The following is a 19,391-nucleotide window of genomic DNA, read 5'->3' as shown; positions in this document are numbered from 1 at the left end:
CATAAACATTATCAAGTTTTATCAATTTATTTTATCAAGTTTTATCAATTTTTACTCGATGTTAGGTGATTATCAATAGAACGGTAATTAAATTTTATTCTTTCTTCATAATGTCTTATTACTAATTAACAATTACAAAATAATTAATAATTAATAATTATATATTTATCGTTTACTATCCTTAAAGTAATATTTTTTAATTTCTTTACTAACTAATTTTACTTAATTTAATTATTATTAATTCTATTCACATACTTACTCTATTTTATTTTAATATTTTATAATTTTTTTTCTTAATCTTTAAAATTATTTTTACAATTACTCTATAAGCTGTTTTATAATATAAAAATATTTTATTGATTATGTTTATTTAAAAGTATTCTATATCAACTAATTTAATTAATGTTATTCTTAAAGTATTTTGTTAATTAATTTTATTAGTTTCATTAATTAAGTAATTCTATAAGTTTTTTTATAAGTCATTCCACTTTGTTTAAAAGTATTCTATATCAATTAATTTTTAAAACATGAATTTAACTAATGTTTAATAATAATTTTTATCTTACTATTTTAAATTCGTTTAGTTCAATAATTTTAATCAATTAAGCATTATTTTATTACATAACATTAATAAATTTAACCTATTTTAAGTGATTATTAGTTAATTTCATACTAATTAATCTTCAAATTATTAATTACTCAATTAATAATTTTTTTAATTAGTAACCTTCGTTTTATCAATTATTCAAATACTAAGATCTATTATCACATTTAATTAAAACATATTACTAAAAGACCACTACATATTCAAAACCACATACTAAAAATAACAATTAACGTATCCAACATAACATCAACATTGATAAAATTTAACATCAAAACAATAATAATCAAAACTAACATCAAAACTAATGAAATTTAAAACCTATCAAATACAAAACTAATCAAATTACCTATTACTCTTATTTCGAAACCTATTTACACATATTCAAAATTATCAACCAACACACAGAAACAACATAATCCAAACTTATCACAATTAATTACAAATTAAAATAACAATTAATTTTAACCTAAACAAAATAACAATTAAGATCAAACCAAATTTTAAATAAGCTAAAAAACTCACATTTTAATCACCACAAAATCGGGTGATTACAGGATGTGGCAGATTCAATCACGTACGGTAGTCAGCGATAAGCAGTGACGGAGCCAGAATATTGTTTGAGGGGAGTTTAAGCTAAAAACGTGAAAAGCTTTCAAAACCATCAAATTATCAACTCTTAATACTATTACATAGTTAGAAAGGCATAAGTATTAAAGTTGTTGAAGTTTTTCTTACGTGATGATAAAAAATTTTCTTAGAACTTTAGTTTTTCCTTGATTTATTATTCCTTTATGCGTATAATTTAGTAAAAAAAAAATGGAACACTTAAAAAATCATTTTGGTGTGATAAATTTAAAAATAAGTTACTGTTGTCTCAAGAATGACTACCCAAGAGGAGGGTTAATTGGGTTTTAAAATATTTGTCAAAATTGTCACAATTTAAATGACAATGAAAAACTTCACACGATAATCTTATCGAACACTTGGTATGCGCAAATTTAAACACTTCAATCGAATGCAAGAAACTCATGGCCCGTTTAGTTTGTTGATTCGAGTTGAGATGTGACCTTATGTGAGAACTTTTTACTACAGCAAAAACTTTAGATATGATTATTTCTGAGAGCCTTTTATTGTAGCAAAACTCGAATTCTAAACTTGAATCGGTAAAATGAACGAGGCCTCAATCAATCTAATACCAAGATGCAAGTCAATCAAGACCAAGACCAAATGGAAAGTAAATTGTGAAAATTTAAAGAGATTAAGAGTAAGAAAGTGCAAACATAATTTATAGTGGTTCGGCAAAATTGCCTACATCCACTGTCGCCGAGCTTCACCGCAACTCGACCTTTTCCACTCTTCGACTGTCCTTTCTACACGATCACTCCACTTTACAAAATTGGCAACTTCTTTAATCCGAGGCTCACCACAACCTCGTACAATCGCCAAACTTTAACTTAGGATGTTGGCTATCCTTTAAACACCAAATTACATAGGATTGGCAACATATGAGAATGAAAATTTTGGTTCAACAAGGAACGCTCAAAATACTCTCCTTTCAATGGATTAGATACAAGATTGATCTTAGGAGAAAGTGTGAACACTCAATCAAAACAAATAACAAGGTAGGCTCAAGAGTGTTTTTGAAATCAAAGTTCAAACAATGAGAAGATTAAAGCAATGTAAGCTTGAAAGAGTTTCTAAGATGTTTTTGGCAAGTTAGGAACTTTCTCTATATGTCTCATAATGTTTTTGAGCTCAAAAAGATGTTTTATAGAAGAAGAAAAAAGTGAGAAAAGGGCCGTTAAGCTCGCTTTCTAACGGTAAAAAATATAGCCGTTGAACAGTAACCGGTCAACTTGTAGAAGCATAAAAACAGTTTTTCATGTTCACCAGTCGGCCGTTAAAATTACTGAAGATCTAACACCGGTCGACCCATATCATCCGGTTACAATAATTTTGTCATGTTTTATGCTTCTAGAAGTCCAAATTTGAATTTAAAGCATTATTATGAGTATAATACAATTTAAAATCAATTTTAAAGCATGTGTGACTTGATTTAAACTAATTTAAAGTCATTTTGAGAGAATGTGAAATTTGAATGTGAGTGTGTGCAAGAGTCATAACCATGAAACAAGAATTGATAGAATACTCACACAATCAATACAAGACTAAGTTAAGAATATAAACCAATAATATACTAGTCTTGCATATTCTTTAAGTCTTCAAGCTTCAGTCCATCTTCAAATAATTTGATTCCGAAACCTTGATTGTGTTCCAATTCTCTTTGCTAAATCTTTGCGCACTCAAGATAAAATTATTAGTAAATCTTACAATTATTTGTTTGTTATTATCAAAATCATCGTTTACTTGGGGGCACATAAGATAAAATGCTATTTGAAGAGGTCGCGGGAAAAAAAAAACATGTTTAAGTAGAGACATATTAAGAATCTGGTCTTGTGGAATGTCCTTTCCCATCGCCGATTCAAAATCGACCAACGTTACCGGCTGGATTGATGGTGGTGTTGACGTGTGATGGGGGCGAAACTACCATCAATGACGCTGTCACAGACACGAATGCATTTTTTGAGATGACTTTACACGCTCTATAAATTTCGCTCTTTCATCCAAATTAGCTGTTAGAGCAACTGCTGCAGCTATCTGCAGCCTTTCCCCTGGACATCTGGGATCCCTTCTAACACCTATTAATTGTCGCAATGCTATCGTAGAACGTCTGCATGGTGATGCAAAAGAACGTGGTAATGTCGTCGTGAAGTATAAGGCGGAATCCTTTTATTTCGTATTAATTCGTTGCATGTATTTGTCTGTGTTTTTTTTTCCCTCTCTCTTTTCCACTGCACCAAGAATGTTGTTGAGATATGTGGTTTGTTGTTCTTTATGTTTTATTGTGTCTAAACTATTTGTTCGTGATGTTTCTTCGTAACTGAAGAAATGCTTGTCACTAAAGTTTTCTTCACTGTTTGCTAAACTTTTCTCGTCGCTAATTACCTAGCGGAAATAAATCCACAAACAAATAGTTGCCGCGAACCATTTAGTGACAATGTATATCGTTGCTAGATATAGTGCCTGTTTAGTTCGCTGATTCGAGTTTTTAATTCGAGTTGAGATGTGACTTTATGTGAGAATTTTTTACTTTAGTAAAAAAGTTAGATGTGTTTCTAAGAGCTTTTTACTGTAGCAAAACTCGAATTCTAAACTCAAATCGGTGAAATGAACAGGACCATAAAGTTTACTCAAATTAAAGCAAAGACATTTGTCGTCTTTGAAAGATCCGAGTCTGAAAAATTCATTTCCCTAACCCTTTTACACTTGGTTTTTTTTTAATAATTCAATAATTCAAAATTTTTGTTTAGAGTAAAAGTATGCCTAAAATATGAATTTTTTCAAGCCTTCTGCACGCTTATATTTGTTGTACAACTCGAATTGAGTGAGCAGATGGTTGAAGACCATATTATTAAAAGCCAAATGAATAGAGGCCCGTTCACTTCACCGATTCGAGTTTAGAATTTGAATTTTGTTACAGTAAAAAGTTCTAAAAAATAATCACATCTAAATTTTTTGCTACAGTAAAAAGTTTTCACATAAAATTACATCTCAACTCGAATTACAAACTCGAATCAACGAAATGAATGGGCCCGTTTATACACATTTACTGCCAGTTGATCATGCGATTATATCCTTATTCAGTAGCATCCTCCTGAGATTATGACAAAAATTTATATCATGAGATTATGACGTTTCTAAAAAGAAAAATGCTTTTTTACACCAATTTAGTAAAAAAACAAAACAAAAAATCACTAAGGTCTCGTTCACTTTGCAGATTCGAGTTTTTAATTTAAGCTGAGATGTGATATTTTCTGAGAGCTTTTTACTGTAAAAATATAAAACTGAAAATTCGAATCGGTGAAATGAACAAGGCCTAATTATTACCGGTGATAATTTTTCCTATGAGGTTTTTAATTGGTTAGAAATTAACATTTAAAACAGTGTGGAGCCTAATATCATAGTCAGTTGAATCGGTTTAACAATATGGCCTTTTAGGATCGATTACGATTAATATCTCCTTTTTCCTTTCTTTGATAAATATAAATAGTGTATATTTTTTATGATCTTGGTACGACTAACGACAACAGTATGGACCAAAACGACACTAGAGAGACGAAGACCGCTTGATTCGGAGAATCACATGGGAACAAGAATATCACAGCCGAGCAAAATGTTTGTGGGTCCAGACAACCATTTCTCTACGCGTTTTTTTTTACATTCGTGGTCGGTGCCAGGTCCAAGTCCAACTAATGAGTGTCCAATTTTAGGGCATGTTCTTTTATCTAAAAAATTAAAGACAATTCAAGTTTTAATTTTATTTAATTTTACGTTTTTTTAAGTTTTAATTTTATTCAATTTTACTTAATTTTATTTAAATTCTAACTTCAACTCAAGTTATAACTCAAATTTAACTCAAAAACTACACTCAAATTATACTCAAAAGAACAACCCCTTAGTCTGTCAAACTTTTGTAAAAGAAAAGGAAAATTATTTCTCAAGCTGTCAAAAACGTCAGTGTTCTAGATTACGTGCACAAAGCACCAGCATTTCTTTTTGTATTGACTAGCAGGACAACTCCACGTAAGAAAAATCATGAAAACCTGATTCCAGGCCCCACAGTTTCATGTGAATCAACCGTAGAAGATCACAAAAAAACATTTAGTATGTTTGGTAGGAAAAAAAAGTAGAATGAAGGAAGAAGGTGGAAAGATTTTAGGAGGAAAAATGAAAATGTAGGTTGTTTGGTAAGAGAGAAAAGAGAAATGAAGAGAAAATAGAGTGGAAAATAATACATGTGGGCCCCACTATTTTTTTTTTCCACAAGTGAGCAGAAAATGGGATGGAAAATAGGGACAACTCATTAAAATGAGCAAAATTACTAAACTATCATTTTCTCCATCAACATCCAAGTAAAAAATTTAAGGGTATAAAAGTAATTTATGAGTAAGATTTTTTCTTTTCTCCCAATTTAACTTCCACTACCAAACAAGTGAAGGTAAGCTCATTTTCTTTTCATATTCTCATACCAAATAACATAAAAAAAAATCAATTTCTTTTCTATCATTATTATTTTCTATCACTTCTATATATTTTTTTTTATCATATTTTTTTCTTTCCTACCAAACATAGCATTAAAAGCAAGCAGGAAAAAAAGAAAAAGAAAAAAAGGTGTAAAGAGATACACTGATGATGTCACGGAGCTTTTCTTTCCTTGGGAGTTGGGATGAGGGAATCAATCTCTCTTATGTCACGACTAAGTCATGACTGTAGAGGATGTTTATTGTATTCATTATTTATTTTAATCATGATTTATAAATTTTTATAATATTTTTTTTATAAAAAATATACATAAAATAAAAATAATTTTTAATTATTATTTTAAATATATAAATTAAACGTCCACAAAAAAATTCATATATGCATCTGTCATAAAGCGAATAATTACAACAATAAAAAAGCAAACCATACGTATAGGAGCAAAAATTATGAACTGCACATGCAAATCTAAACTAAATAGATAATTTCAAAAGGTATGATCTACATGATGTGTGATTTCATGGTGGGTTATATTTAGTGTAAATTACAAATTCAAACATATGGACTAAAAAATTTACCTTAAAGTAAAATACTAAGCATACTTACAAGTTGTTCGCATTTAAGATCTTAAACTATTTTTCTTCTGGATCTTGTTATATGACCCGCTTAAATTTTATTTTAGTAAACAATTTAGATTTTAAATCCGCGTCACTCACGGTAAATTTAGCACCTCTCCAATTTTTTTTTCTTTTCATTTTCATATGTAACTTCAAGTATTTAATTTGGTTTGGTCTATTGAGTTTTTTCAACAAATAAATTAAGGTCTATTTAATTCGTTATTCGAGTTTTACACCTCATAACAGTGGCATCCAAACAAGTGGCCTCACAAGTCAAAATGAGAAACTGTGCTTGCAAGTAATAATGATATTCACGTTACTCTTCACCACATTTAAGACTTTCTCAACACACCTTTTCCCATCATTTTCCACCTTTCTTTTTAGGTGTCATTTATAGTCACTAATACATCTGGGAAATTCCCGTTAGTTACTTTAATCAAATGGGAATTTTCCAATCACTTTTTAAGAGATATAAGGAACAAGTTTGCTTCTTTTTTTTTTTTTCCATTTATTTTTATCTCCCTTGTGAAATGCGCATTATGATTGAGACAGCCAATCCAAAGATATTGCCAAGTCAAGTTTCCCTGTGCTAATTGTCTTGTACCAAGTCAAGAATCCAAGTCCTCACCTCAACCTCATTCAAAAAAATATTATAGACGCGTTTAAAAGTCGTTTTAAAATAATTTTTTTTTATAAAAATAAAAATAAAAATATTTTTAATTTTAAATGAAAATTATTTTTAAAAATATATTTAATAATTTTATTAAAAAATTATTTTTAACATAAAAAAATTTATTAATGTCTTTATTTTCTTTTGAAAGAGAAAAAAATAAAAATAAAAAATTATAAAAAATTATTTTTTATTTCTCTCTCATTTTACATTAAATTAAAAAATTATTTTTATTTTTTATTTTTAATTATATTAAATACTGTTTTAAAATTATTTTTATTTATTTTTCTTTAAAAACGTAAAAAATAAAAATAAAAATAATTCTAAGGCGTATATATCTCTATTAAAAATTGATGACTTGCTCAATCGCGCTAACATTTTTGTTTTTAGAAGTCCTATAGCTTAAAAAAGAAAAAAAAAGAATTAAGTTTGAAATATTCCCTTGTTTCTTACACACCCCAGAAGAAACTTCTTTGTCTTTTACAACAGAATTACCATTCTTGGTTTGGTGGATGCTCAGAAGTCAGAAACAACCAAAAACCAAGCTTGGATTTGTCAGTGATTCAGAAAAACAATTATGGAGGCTGAGAATCTGTCAGTGACCGTTGGATCAACCTGTTATGGAGAACAAGAGGCCAAGAAGAAGAAATTCAAGAAGTTGAGATCAATCAAGCTCTCCAAATCACCAACCTTGAAACCATCCACAAGATCAAGACCAAAATCCCGTTTCAGAAACATTGTCGTTGACATCTCCAGTGAAGCAGAAAACTCACCATATTCATCTTCATCATCTCAATTCTCAAGCCTTAACTTTGATGCAAAAACAGATATTTCCAAGGTAAGCCCACCAATTCTTTCCTTTTGTTTCAGTACAATACTTTGTTTAAACATCAAAATTTTCAATTATTTAGTTATGTATCTGTCCTTTTTTTTTTTTTTTTTTTTTTTCTTTTTTTTTTTTTTTTTTTTTTTTCCTTTTTGTCAATTCTTTGCTTCAGAAATTAGCAAGACCTTTAACAAGACGGTCTAGTTTTAAGGGAGTGAAGAGTTTGACAAGAATGTCTAGCAAGAGATTGAGAAAGCCACTGATGAGGAAATTCTCTGGAGGAAAAGAGTTTGGTCAAATGGAGTATTCTAGATCAACTAGGCTTGTGAATTCTAAGTCAGACCCTGATCAGTTTTCCGTCGTTTCGACCCCGAATTCTTCCAAGTCCAATGCTAGGAAGATGCAGATTCAGGCAAGTCCTGGCACTTCTGAAAATGGTTTTAGTAGTAGTAGTGATAGGACAAAAGGGAGATCAGTTTTTTCAAAGCCAAACTCAACAACATCTCCTGGTCAGAAATCCGCAAGGACTTTGACAAGGAAAGCTAGTTTGAAGCCTTTGAGGACATCAACTAAATCCAAGAGAGGTTCCATGAAAATCCACTCCGAAATCTCTCAGATTTCTGACTCCGGCGTCGAAAGAGCGACATGTTCTTCGACTCTTAAGGACTCGAAGTTCGCTGACTCGCTGCAGCTTCATGAAGGAGGGAGTGAATCAGAAGGGATTTCTGCATTGAAGGTTTGTCCATTCAGTTATTGCTCTCTTCATGGACATCGTCACGCCAGTGCGCCGCCTTTGAAGCGTTTGATATCGATTAGAAGGCGTATGAGGCAGGAAAATCGACCTGTTCGTAGAGAGAGATGTTTTGCTAAGGCTAAGAAAGGAATTCAGAAAAATCTTGTGGAAGAGCTTGATAAGGACTTTTCCTTAGAGATCAATGCTGGACCAGAAACCGAGTCAAATGGATTCAGCAACTATGATGAAGAAGACGTGAAGTACAGCAAGCATTTAAGTCTTTCCGAGACCCTGGTTGGTGAAAAACCAGATTCTGAATCAAATGATAAAGAGCAAGATTCTGTTGCATCAAAACAAGAAGATGGAGACGCTGATTCTGTTCTCAATGGTTCCGAATTAGCTGATGAACTGGCAAGGACTAGCCCGGATGAATATGTTGAAACAACAAGCAATATTGAGGCCTCTTTTGCATCTCAAAACGAGCTAGGGAATGGACAAGAAGTTAACAATAAAGAACAGAAGGAAAATTTGGAGCCAGATCATGCCTTCTTTCTGTTCCCTCCTCGAGATTCGGAGCCTGGAAGTACCAACAATGCAGCACAAAGAATGCAGCTGAAGGATCAGAAATATGTACGGATGTGGCGGTTGATGTACAAGCATGCGGTAAAAGGAGTCGCTGGAGAAGTCGAAAACCAGCCCCCTCTTGAGGGAGTGGCCAAGACAGAACAAGTTGGAGATGCCCAAATCCTAGTTGAATCATCCCAGACTATTCAAGGTTCATCTGAAATGGATCAAGATATGCCAATCAGATCCTACCAGAATGATGCTGTTAAGCTGGTACAAGAAGCATTTGATCAAATCCTTCTCCCCGAAATTCAGGAACTCTCATCTGACGATCGATCAATTACAAGTGGCATCAGTTCAGACCACGAAATCTCTGCACAAGTTCAAGTTGACGACAAGGAAAGAACAGTTGGAGCTGAGAACACAGGCAGTTTGAAAGAAGAGAAAACATCATCAAAGGCAGGGGACAAACCAGACCAGAAAGCTTCTAAGAGCTGGAGTAATCTGAAGAAGATCATTGTCTTCAAGAGATTTGTCAAAGCACTGGAAAAGATGAAGAAAATTAATAGAGGGATGCCGAGGTTTCTACCTTTGCAGCCCGAGCCTGAAGCGGAAAAGGTTAAACTGAGGCGCCAAACATCAGAAGAGCGAAAGAATGCAGACGAATGGATGCTTGATTTTGCACTTCAGAAGGTTATTTCTAAACTTGACCCTGCTCAACAAAGAAAAGTAGCAATGCTGGTAAAAGCTTTTGAAACAGTTCTTCCGCTGCCGGACCATAAATCAAGCCTAAAGCTGAATGTAGATCAAGTTAAAGCCTGCAATAGTGTGCTAGTCCAGACTGGTGAGAAAACAGGTAAAGAAACTGATGAAGGAAACTGTGCTGAAGTTTCGGTGGGGGAAACATCACCTAACGCCAAAAGTGGAAAGGACTATATGGACCAAGTTAGTGACTTTGTCAAGGAAGATCCAGAAGACGAAGTGGAGTTTCTGAAGATCGAAGAAAGCAAAGTCATTCTCCCGAGTGATCAACCCGATTCCTTAAGTACTTGTTTAGATGAAATAGTTCCTCACAGATCATTTGGTGAGCTGAATGATGATGACACTAAGAGCACCTGTGATGAAGTTTTGCATAATGGCAGTGCTCAAGAGGTCGAAAAGAAACTTGACATGAGCATGACTTTGGAACCTGGCAATGCTGGTGATGAATTATGTGATACCAAGGATATAGGCAATGCAGATAGTGAACAACTTGATACATCAAGAAACCAGTCCCCAGTTGATGATGCAGAATCAATCACAGAAAAAGATGCGCCTGAATCCAAGCTCGCACAAGGATCTCCTCCAAGTGAAGAATCGGAGTCTGATGTAACACAAGACGCTCAGTTCGAGAAACAATCATACATCCGACTTTGGGGCTTTGTGTATAAGCACATGATGACAGGTATGAATGCAAAAGAGGGAACAAATTTACAAGATGACGCGGACGGGGAAGCAGCGGACGACACCACGACGATGTCAACAACAGACATTCCTGAAAAGGATGAGGATACAATGAAGAAAGATGAAGCTGCAGATGACCAAAAGGCTGCCCTCGGACGTTTCGAAGCTATAAAGTTAATAGAAAAGGCTATTGATGAAATCCTACTTCCCGAGAATCAGGATAACTCAACTGGGGGTCACTTGATACCAGATGAAAAACGCCAAGGAATTCAACTTGAAGGAGAACCATTCAACTCAGATTCCGCCAACTCTTCGAATGAAAGCGACGGAGAGTCCAGCAAGAAAGAAGGAGAGGATTGTAGAAATCCGGAATATTCAACTGATACAACCCTTCAAGAAGAACGAAAGATTTCGGTTGACAAGCAAATACCAAGGAGCTGGAGCAACCTGAAGAAAATGATTCTGCTTAAAAGATTCATCAAAGCATTGGAGAGTGCGAGGAAATTCAACCCCAGAGGCCCGAGATTTTTGCCCTTGGAAGCTGACCCGGAAGCAGAAAAGGTCAACCTAAAGCATCTGGCAATGGATGAGAAGAGAAGTGCTGAAGAATGGATGCTTGATTATGCACTTCAACAGGCAGTTACCCAACTAACTCCGGCGCGAAAAAGGAAAGTGAAGCTGCTTGTAGAGGCTTTTGAGACTGTCACTCCAACTATTAGAAGCTGAACCTGAACAAAAAAATGCATCAGCTTTGAATCATGGAAAAACACAAAAAACCAACAACTTAATGATTAAGGTAAGACCAAAAATTCTTTGATATATTCCTTTTCTCTTTTTTCGAAAGAAAAGTTCCTTATGCTCTAAGCCATAATTTAAATAACAAAACTGGTTTAATCTAAGTTCTCCATATTTGCTAAATGTGTTGGTGTAAGGCAAGGAGAAGCGGCCATGTGATGAGATCATCAGGATCACTTTTTAGCAGATGTATAATATAAAACCAGCAGCAATGAGATTCTTAAATCTTAGGAGTGATAAGTTTTGTTTTTTTCTCTGATGTTTTCTGAACCTATTAAAGCCATCAGATTGATTGTGAAGAAAATAAAGCATACATTTTTCTTTTAGTTGTAAAAGTTTACTGCAGAGTTTGTTCAATTTGTTCCTACCAATTCCTTGGATTTAGATTCCTTATATTTCTTTCTGAGAATCTATTGGTGACCGAGAATTTTTGGAGAATGTGAAATTTTGTTTAAACATTTGCATCTCAATATAGCAATATTCATTGATGTGTGTTTATAGTACTGGTGTCTACACTTTTGCAAACATTGAAGATTGTCATGAACTGGAATTAGAAAGCTAAAAGAGGCAAAACAAGTAGACGATCCTCCAGATGGCTTCAAAAAAGGTAAATAAAAAATGTCAAGAAATCAAAGGAAATTTAGCAAACTATAATATAGTAAACAAAAATGATATTTTAATTCATTCCTTCTCGAGTAATTTTGGATTTTTAATAGCAAAATTCATCAACTTATTTTTTCTTTAACAAAATAAACATAAATATGTAATTTATTATATCAATATACACATAACTCCTACTAAAAATTAAAAATCTATACTATGATCTTATTATCATTATTTTTTTTTTAAAATAATTAGCCCCACTGAATAGAATGTTATTGCTCAAAAAGATCAACTGACCTAAAGAAGCTTAAAATGTGAACTAAGAAATATTTATATTAGATCCTTATCTAGTCGGCATTTGGCCTATAGATTTTGAAAGATCAAAATGAAAAGAGAAAAATAACCTATAAAGCCAACATGGTAAAATATTAGTCGGAAAACTTTAACTTTCGCTTTATATATATAAAGAACATGAAAGTGTATACTTTTAGAACCATAGAAACTGTCATATTGTAAGGTAAAACTAAAAAAAATAAAAAAACGTGGTCATAACGCCTTCAAAATGTAATAATAAAAGAAAAAAAAAAAAAGAAAAAGATGTGTGGTGAAAATCAACATAGCTGACTCAAAACTTTTAACAAGCACATGATACTCAAGATGGCTTTCGAAATGCTAAGTAACAAAGAAATGTAACACAAATCAAAAAAGCTAACTCAAAACTTTACTGCTGATTTTAAATATATATATTATTAATAATTAATAAATAATAAACAATTTTTCCTTTGCCAAATGAAAAGCTTATAAACTGGATAAGTAATTTTATTTTAAGAAACATATCACCTGTAATTTGGATAGGAACCGATATCAAGTGTTACTAACCATGTGAGACAGAAAACCTATTTCATGTAAAAGATCCTAAAATATTCTGGCCACTCTTGAAGCAAAATCAAAATAAATGAACAAATTGATTGATATGGAGCATGAAGACATCAGGCCTAGCATAGATGAAAAGAAGTGACGCATCTATTGCAAAATTGACACAATTACGTGATAGGATCTTCTTTTAAAAAATAATGGAGCCAATAGTCACCGAGAAGGCGCTCGTGGCCTAATGGATAAGGCGTTTGACTTCTAATCAAACGATTGTGGGTTCGAGTCCCACCGAGCGTGCTTATTTAACTTAGACTTTTATAATTTTAAGTTGTTATCCCTGTTAATTTGGCTGGGTTTAGAAGACACGAGTTCAATGATTTTATTTTTAATGCATGATTATGAAATTGGGTTTAGTTAATTTTTTAATAAATTATTTTTAATATAATAAAAAAGTGAAATTGTATTTAATTATAATTATTAATTAATATATATAACATTGTTGATAAATACTAGAAAATAAAAATAAAAAAGGAAAAATAACTCTCAGTCGTTTTGTAATTTCTTTATGAGAGCCCTTCTCATTCTTTTTTGTTTTCATTTTCGTTTTCAAAACATTTGCTAAATAAATACGGTTTGCAGATCGTTTTTATTTTCGTGCATCAAAATGTGTGCAAGAACGTTTTTAAAAATAATAAAAGATCAATTCCAAACACACCTAAGAGTTTTTTACCTAGCCGGGTTGGATTGTTATTTTTCTCTTTTTTGAGTTATTGACAAAAATAGTCCTCAACTTTGAGCACAATGGAAATTTTGGTCTTTAGATTTTTAATTTTAACATATTAGCTCCCGAACTTTTGATTTTCGACAATTTTGGTCCTTGACATCAAATTTGATGAATGTTTTCTGAAATTTAGTAAAAATAATCACATCCTTATTGCATGACAACTGAAAATTTTACATAAATAGTTATAGTATGTGTAAAATGTTATAGTTTTCAATAAGTTTTAATAGTAATAAAGATAGAATTCTACATGTAATGTACTCCCTCGCAAAATTTTATGTACTCACGCGATTAATACGTGATCATCATTGTTAAATTTTAAAAATTATTCATTAGTTTTAGTATCAGAGAACTACCAAAAACTGAAACTTTAAGGACTAATAAATCAAAATTAAAAGTCTAGAAATCAAAATGTCACTATATGAAAGTTAAGGGAGTATTTGTGTCAATTAACTTTTTCTAAATTTTTTTGCAAGTTTTTTGAATTTACGTTATACCTTCTTTTTACAACTGAAAATTTTTTATCTATTGAAAAATTAAAAAGAAAATTCTTACCTTTCAGTTATCAATCCTACCATAATTTTCAAAAGGATTAATGTTTTGGGTATCATTAGTTTGAATATTTTCTTTCGTATAACTGCTATGTTAATACTTATTGCAAGTAATTTTCATAATTATATTGATCAGCAATTTCAGAATGCACTAATATAACAACTGGTAATTATTTTGATTACTAAAACTTACGGGGCAGCAGTAGAAGAAAAAGAAAATCAAAATAAGCAGTGACAGAATCAGAAGTTTATATCATGGGGGCAAACAGCTAAAACAAAATTTAATCAAAATAAGTTCTATTAATGCCTTAGAATTGTCCCCGATAGGTTTTCTTTTTTAGTGTCCCATACAGATTTTCATGTCTTGAAAATGTTATCTATTATAAAATTAATATCAAGACAATTGACGATTGAGTTTTAAGTTTTTGTGTGTATAGTTTTTAGGAAAAAAAAATAATATCTTTAATGGGGGCAAAAAGAGTAATTTTAGTGGCGTTAATTATATGTCAATATAAGAACATTTATTTATTTATTTTTGAAAATGAGAGCTTTCATAAGATTTATTTATCCTTTTGTAATTGCTGACCTATTATTCAGTAACATTTATATATATAAGATAAGATTTTTAATCCTTCAAAAATAATATGATTTTAAAAATAAGTGTTATTTTTTTTTTTTGAATGCAATATTTCTGAAATACTCTTTGTCTTAGTTTTATTTTTTTAAAAATTAAGCCTTACAAAAACTTTCCTTTTTCTTTTTTTATTCATTAGGGTTCACACGAGAGGGTAAGTGGTTAACCTTTTAGGAAGTCAACCTACTTCTACCCCCATACGAATAGGAGTCATATTCAAGAAAGAAGTTTATCTATTCGTTTATTTTTGTTGATATTATAAAGAAGAAACTTCTCTTTTAAGTCCCAAAAAAAAAAAAAGAGAAAAGAAAAGAAATTTCTATTTAGTCTAGAAGACTAGAAGTTGACCTACACATTGGAGAGCCTAAAGATAAGTTGTGGCCCAAGGCAAAGGTCGGTAACATGAATCCTATTATTTATACACTAATGACCTTGTTTTAGACACAATAGTAAAATCAAAAATCACAAAGCAATATTTGGTTAAACGTCTTCTTCTCCTCTCATGGCGGGTATGCAATATTACTTCTTTCCTACAGATTTCTATTATCCTCGACCACAGTCTCCAACTTTAGAACGTCCCACAAAAGTAGTTCCTCCTCCTGAAGAATACCAGAAGAAATCTGAAGGCAAAAATATTATTATTAATAATAATAATATTATTGGTGAATCGCAAAAGGCCAATTATTATTTGGATCAACATAGTATCAGCAAGCTGATGCATTTATATCCTTCTGTCTCTGAGTATAAAAAAAGGCTGACTTCTTCTTCTTCTACTATGGCGTTATATTGCGCCCTATCTACCTATAACAATAAAGACAAGTAATAGAATTACTTTTTTTTTTTTTTTTTAATTTTGCCTGGATATGTGGAAACTAGGTTATTCTTTCTTTTACAATATTCAATCAGAGGAATTTATTTTTTCTTTTCTTTGTTTTTGTTTTTTAATTTCTTATAATGAATTTCAGTTTTGAGTAAGAGTCACTCTGTGCCTAATATTGTTGTTTCTGAGAATTTCTTTTCATGGGTATGTTTTATTAGGGTTTTTCTAGTTTTTACTGCACCAGTACTTTCCTAAGGTATATTTATTTCAAAACTTTAATGACCAACGCAAGGGATCAGAGAGATGATTTTGGCGGTTGGATCAGTTTGATCTGGTCAAAATTAAATGTGATTACGGGACAAACTCTCCCGAAGTAAACATTAAACTAAAAAAGTACATAAGTAAAAAAAATTTTCGTACCCGAATACAAAATTTACCAAAAATCGTTGTTGTGTTGAATTTGGGATGATTTTCTAATTAGAAAAATTCGGTTTTAGATAACTGATTTTTGAATATACTATTCTCGTAAAAAAAAAAAAAAAAGTGTCTGATTTATATATATAAACAGTTACACTTATTTTCTATCCTCTCTTTAAATTTCTTAAAGGATATCAATGGCGAGCTAAACTTTTTCTTTTAAGAGAAACAGAAAGGCATATTTACATACCCGAAGATAGAATTTTCCAAAATATTGTTGTGTTGATTTTGGGATGATTTTCTAATTCGAGGAATTTGCTTTTAGAGAATTGATATTTGAATATATTATTTTGGGTTAATTTTATAAATGTTCCCTGAGTTTTTAGATGATTCTTAAAGTTTTATTTTGTTTCAATTTCGGTATTTCACTGAATTAGGCGTTAAAATTTGATGAAATCTGTGTAGATTAGAGATTAAATTTTGAGACTATTTGGGAAAATTAATTTTTGTTTTTTTAAATATTGTTTTAGTCCCTAAAGTTTATACATTTCAAATTTCAGTCCTAAATTTTCACAGATTTTGTCAAATATTTAACATCATGATAACAAAAGAACCGAAGGTGTAACAATAAACGCTCAGAGACCAACTGTGGAATATTTAAAAAGTCAAGAACTAAAATAAGATTAAAGATAAAACTCAGAGACTATTTGTGAAATTAACCATATTATTTTTGTATAAAGAATTGTCTGATTTATATATAAAAACGGTAACACTTATTTTCTGTCCTCCCTTTAAGCTGTAGTTTCTTAAAAGCTTTCAATAATGAGCTAAACTTTTCTTTTAAGAGAAACGGCGTGCTAACTAAATACGTATAAAGTTCATTTACCAAGTTGCTTGATTTTTCTTTCTTTAGGGGGAAAAAAACTTTCTAACTAATTAACCTTGTTTGATCAGCAAAAAAAACTAATTAAAAAAAAAAAAAAAAAAAAAAAAAAAAAAAAAAAAAAAAAAACTATTTAACCTTGTTTCTTTTTGCGTGGAAATTTTGAAAATTTAATTGCGAAGAGAGACTTGAGTGCCCTATCGTTTGTTGTACGTACCCTATTCGAAGCCTAATGACCAAATTGATTACAATTGTTCAAGCATATCACAAGTGGTGTTCATTCTGTTTCAAAAATCATGTTAAGTGTGAAGCCTAATTATTGTTATGATGAGATAACTTTAATTCAGAAGTACATAGAGTTAATTTGCCTGGGCTACTTTTTAGAATTTGATTACATTTAATTATTTTCTTTTTATGAGGATAACGATAATTCATTGCTCGCGCAAAGCACGATGTGATGAGGAATAAATTAGAAATAATTAGAAGTTTAAATTATATGTTTCTAAACTTAGAATATTTGAATTTATTTTTGTGTTTATCTATTTGGATTATTAAGATTTGTCTAAATTATTTGTTTACTTGGTAATGTTTATTTGATTATTAGGTTTTAATGGTCGACAAATAGAGATGATGTTTGTATTTTCTACTTGAGACGTATTAATTAAATACGTATATTTTCTCGTTCTTGTTTTCTCTTATCTTCCTCTTTTTTGTTTCTTTTCCCTTCTTCTTCTTCTCTATATTTCTTGAATCAACTTGGCTGACATTAAGATAATTCCTGTGACCATTTGTGAAGTCTAGTTATTCATAGTACTTTTATGTATATACTAGGATTTTTCTACAAAATAACTCATTCAAATTCCAATTTTGTAAAAATGGTGAGATTTATTCTTTTTATAATTTGAATTACAATTTAAATTATGTATTAAAGTATTTTTTTTTATAAACTACTTTTTTACTGTAAAATTTTCTTTCATATAAATTTAATTTTTAATTTGACCCGTAAAAAGAACGGGATAATTCTTCTTGGTCACCCGCATGAATCATGATAAAAAAGTAAGACGATCAACCGACATCATTGAATAGCATGTGATTGAAGGCCCAGTCCGGCCGTCTGCAGAATATACACCACTTCCTATGCCTGCTGGGCCCTTCATTTATGTCCGAAAGAAAAAATCCGTTGGGAAACCGTCAAATACATTACAAAATTTCCAATTGAAAGACTTGTTGCCCAAGTCATGACTTATATATTATTAGGTCTCCGAACATAATGATAATTGATAAGCACAAAGAAGAAAAATCTAGATCACTCCAATCCAAAACCAAAAGTTTTTTTTTTTTTCATAGTTGGCATGCAATATTACTGCTTTCCTAGTGATTTCCACTATTCCTCAACCACAATCCCTTAATGTGGAACGTCCCACAGAGAATATGATTCCTCATTTGACGTAGAGAAATTGGGGAATGGGGTTTGGGGAGCAAAGATATTGTGATGAACCACAAAAATATGCTAATATGGTTAGTCATAAAGAGGGTGAGACTGAAAATTAGTTTTTGAAGCGGACTTGTTTGTCTTCTATGGGGTTGTATTGTGTCATATATGAGTATTTATATCTATATCTATGTCGATACCTAAATATTAAGGATCCGTTTGGTTCATGATTTCAAATTATGTTTATGATTTTAATTTTTAAAATTTAAAGTTTTTGCCAGAGAAATAAAAATTATAGCAGAATCAAGAACTACAGTTTAAACCATGCAGAACCCTTAAAACAAATGTAACCTAAGTTGTTTATTTGTTGTTTGTGTAAGTAGAATTTTTGAAGTCCAAGGAATTTCAATGGTAAAGGCGGTTATTGTTTGTTTTAATTGTAAAATTATTAGCTTTTGAGGTAGGCGGCGAGACAATATTAGGTCACGTTGCAATTACTAATTGCTCTTTCATGAATTTTGTATAATTCGAGGCCTCCTATGTTGAATCTTTTTTTTTTTTCTTTTTTTTTTTTAAGAATTTAACTGCTTAATAAACATTTTTCCTAGAATTCTCCAAAAAACGAAAAAGAGAGAAAAATCTGTGATTTTGTCTATAAACACTGTATTAACATGAAATTAAAAAATAAAGGCTATTAAAGAAATAATTGTGATTTACCAAACATCTATGAGAAATCCACCCATAGTTTTGTACAAGCAAGGGTACTTCCAGGAATTTAGGCGTGCGCCTATCCCCTCGTTTAATAGTGAGGGAGGACCCCAGGAGGCGGAGTTCTGGATTGACTCCATAGTTAAGCACTTGAGTACTATGGGAGTCCCAGATGAATACTGGGTGGAATTTGCAGTGTACAAGATGGAAGGGTTAGCAAACACTTGGTGGAAACAGGTCAAGAGGAGAATGGATGTCGCAGGGTTGACCTGGGAACAGTTTGAGACGTTGTTCAATGAACAATACTTCCCTCAGAGTTACAGGGAAGAAAAAG

At 31.4% G+C, this 19,391-nt stretch overlaps 1 protein-coding gene and 1 non-coding gene across 3 annotated transcripts; both read left to right on the top strand.

Moving 5' to 3' along the window:
• Positions 1-7,427: 7,427 nt before the first annotated feature.
• On the top strand, positions 7,428-11,693 carry LOC21398621 (calmodulin binding protein PICBP). 2 transcript variants are annotated; one of them, XR_002902736.1, is made up of 3 exons: positions 7,428-7,832; positions 7,993-11,356; positions 11,493-11,693. XR_002902736.1 is itself a non-coding variant. In XM_010104428.2 (2 exons), the coding sequence occupies exons 1-2, from the start codon at positions 7,572-7,574 to the stop codon at positions 11,284-11,286; spliced, it is 3,555 nt and encodes a 1,184-aa protein (XP_010102730.1). In that variant the 5' UTR covers positions 7,428-7,571; the 3' UTR covers positions 11,287-11,693. The 2 variants fall into 2 exon arrangements, 1 of the variants encoding a protein (XP_010102730.1); XM_010104428.2 differs by having other exon boundaries at positions 7,993-11,693.
• Positions 11,694-13,055: 1,362 nt separating this feature from the next.
• TRNAR-UCU lies at positions 13,056-13,128 on the top strand. Its single transcript has one exon. It is a non-coding gene; the product is annotated as a tRNA-Arg (tRNA).
• The last annotated feature ends 6,263 nt before the right edge of the window (positions 13,129-19,391 follow it).

This window comes from Morus notabilis, unplaced genomic scaffold, assembly GCF_000414095.1.
Source record: "Morus notabilis unplaced genomic scaffold, ASM41409v2 Scaffold645, whole genome shotgun sequence".
Taxonomy (NCBI): Eukaryota; Viridiplantae; Streptophyta; class Magnoliopsida; order Rosales; family Moraceae; genus Morus; species Morus notabilis.
Note: the sequence above shows the minus strand (reverse complement) of the source record. Positions and strands in the feature narration are given on the sequence as shown.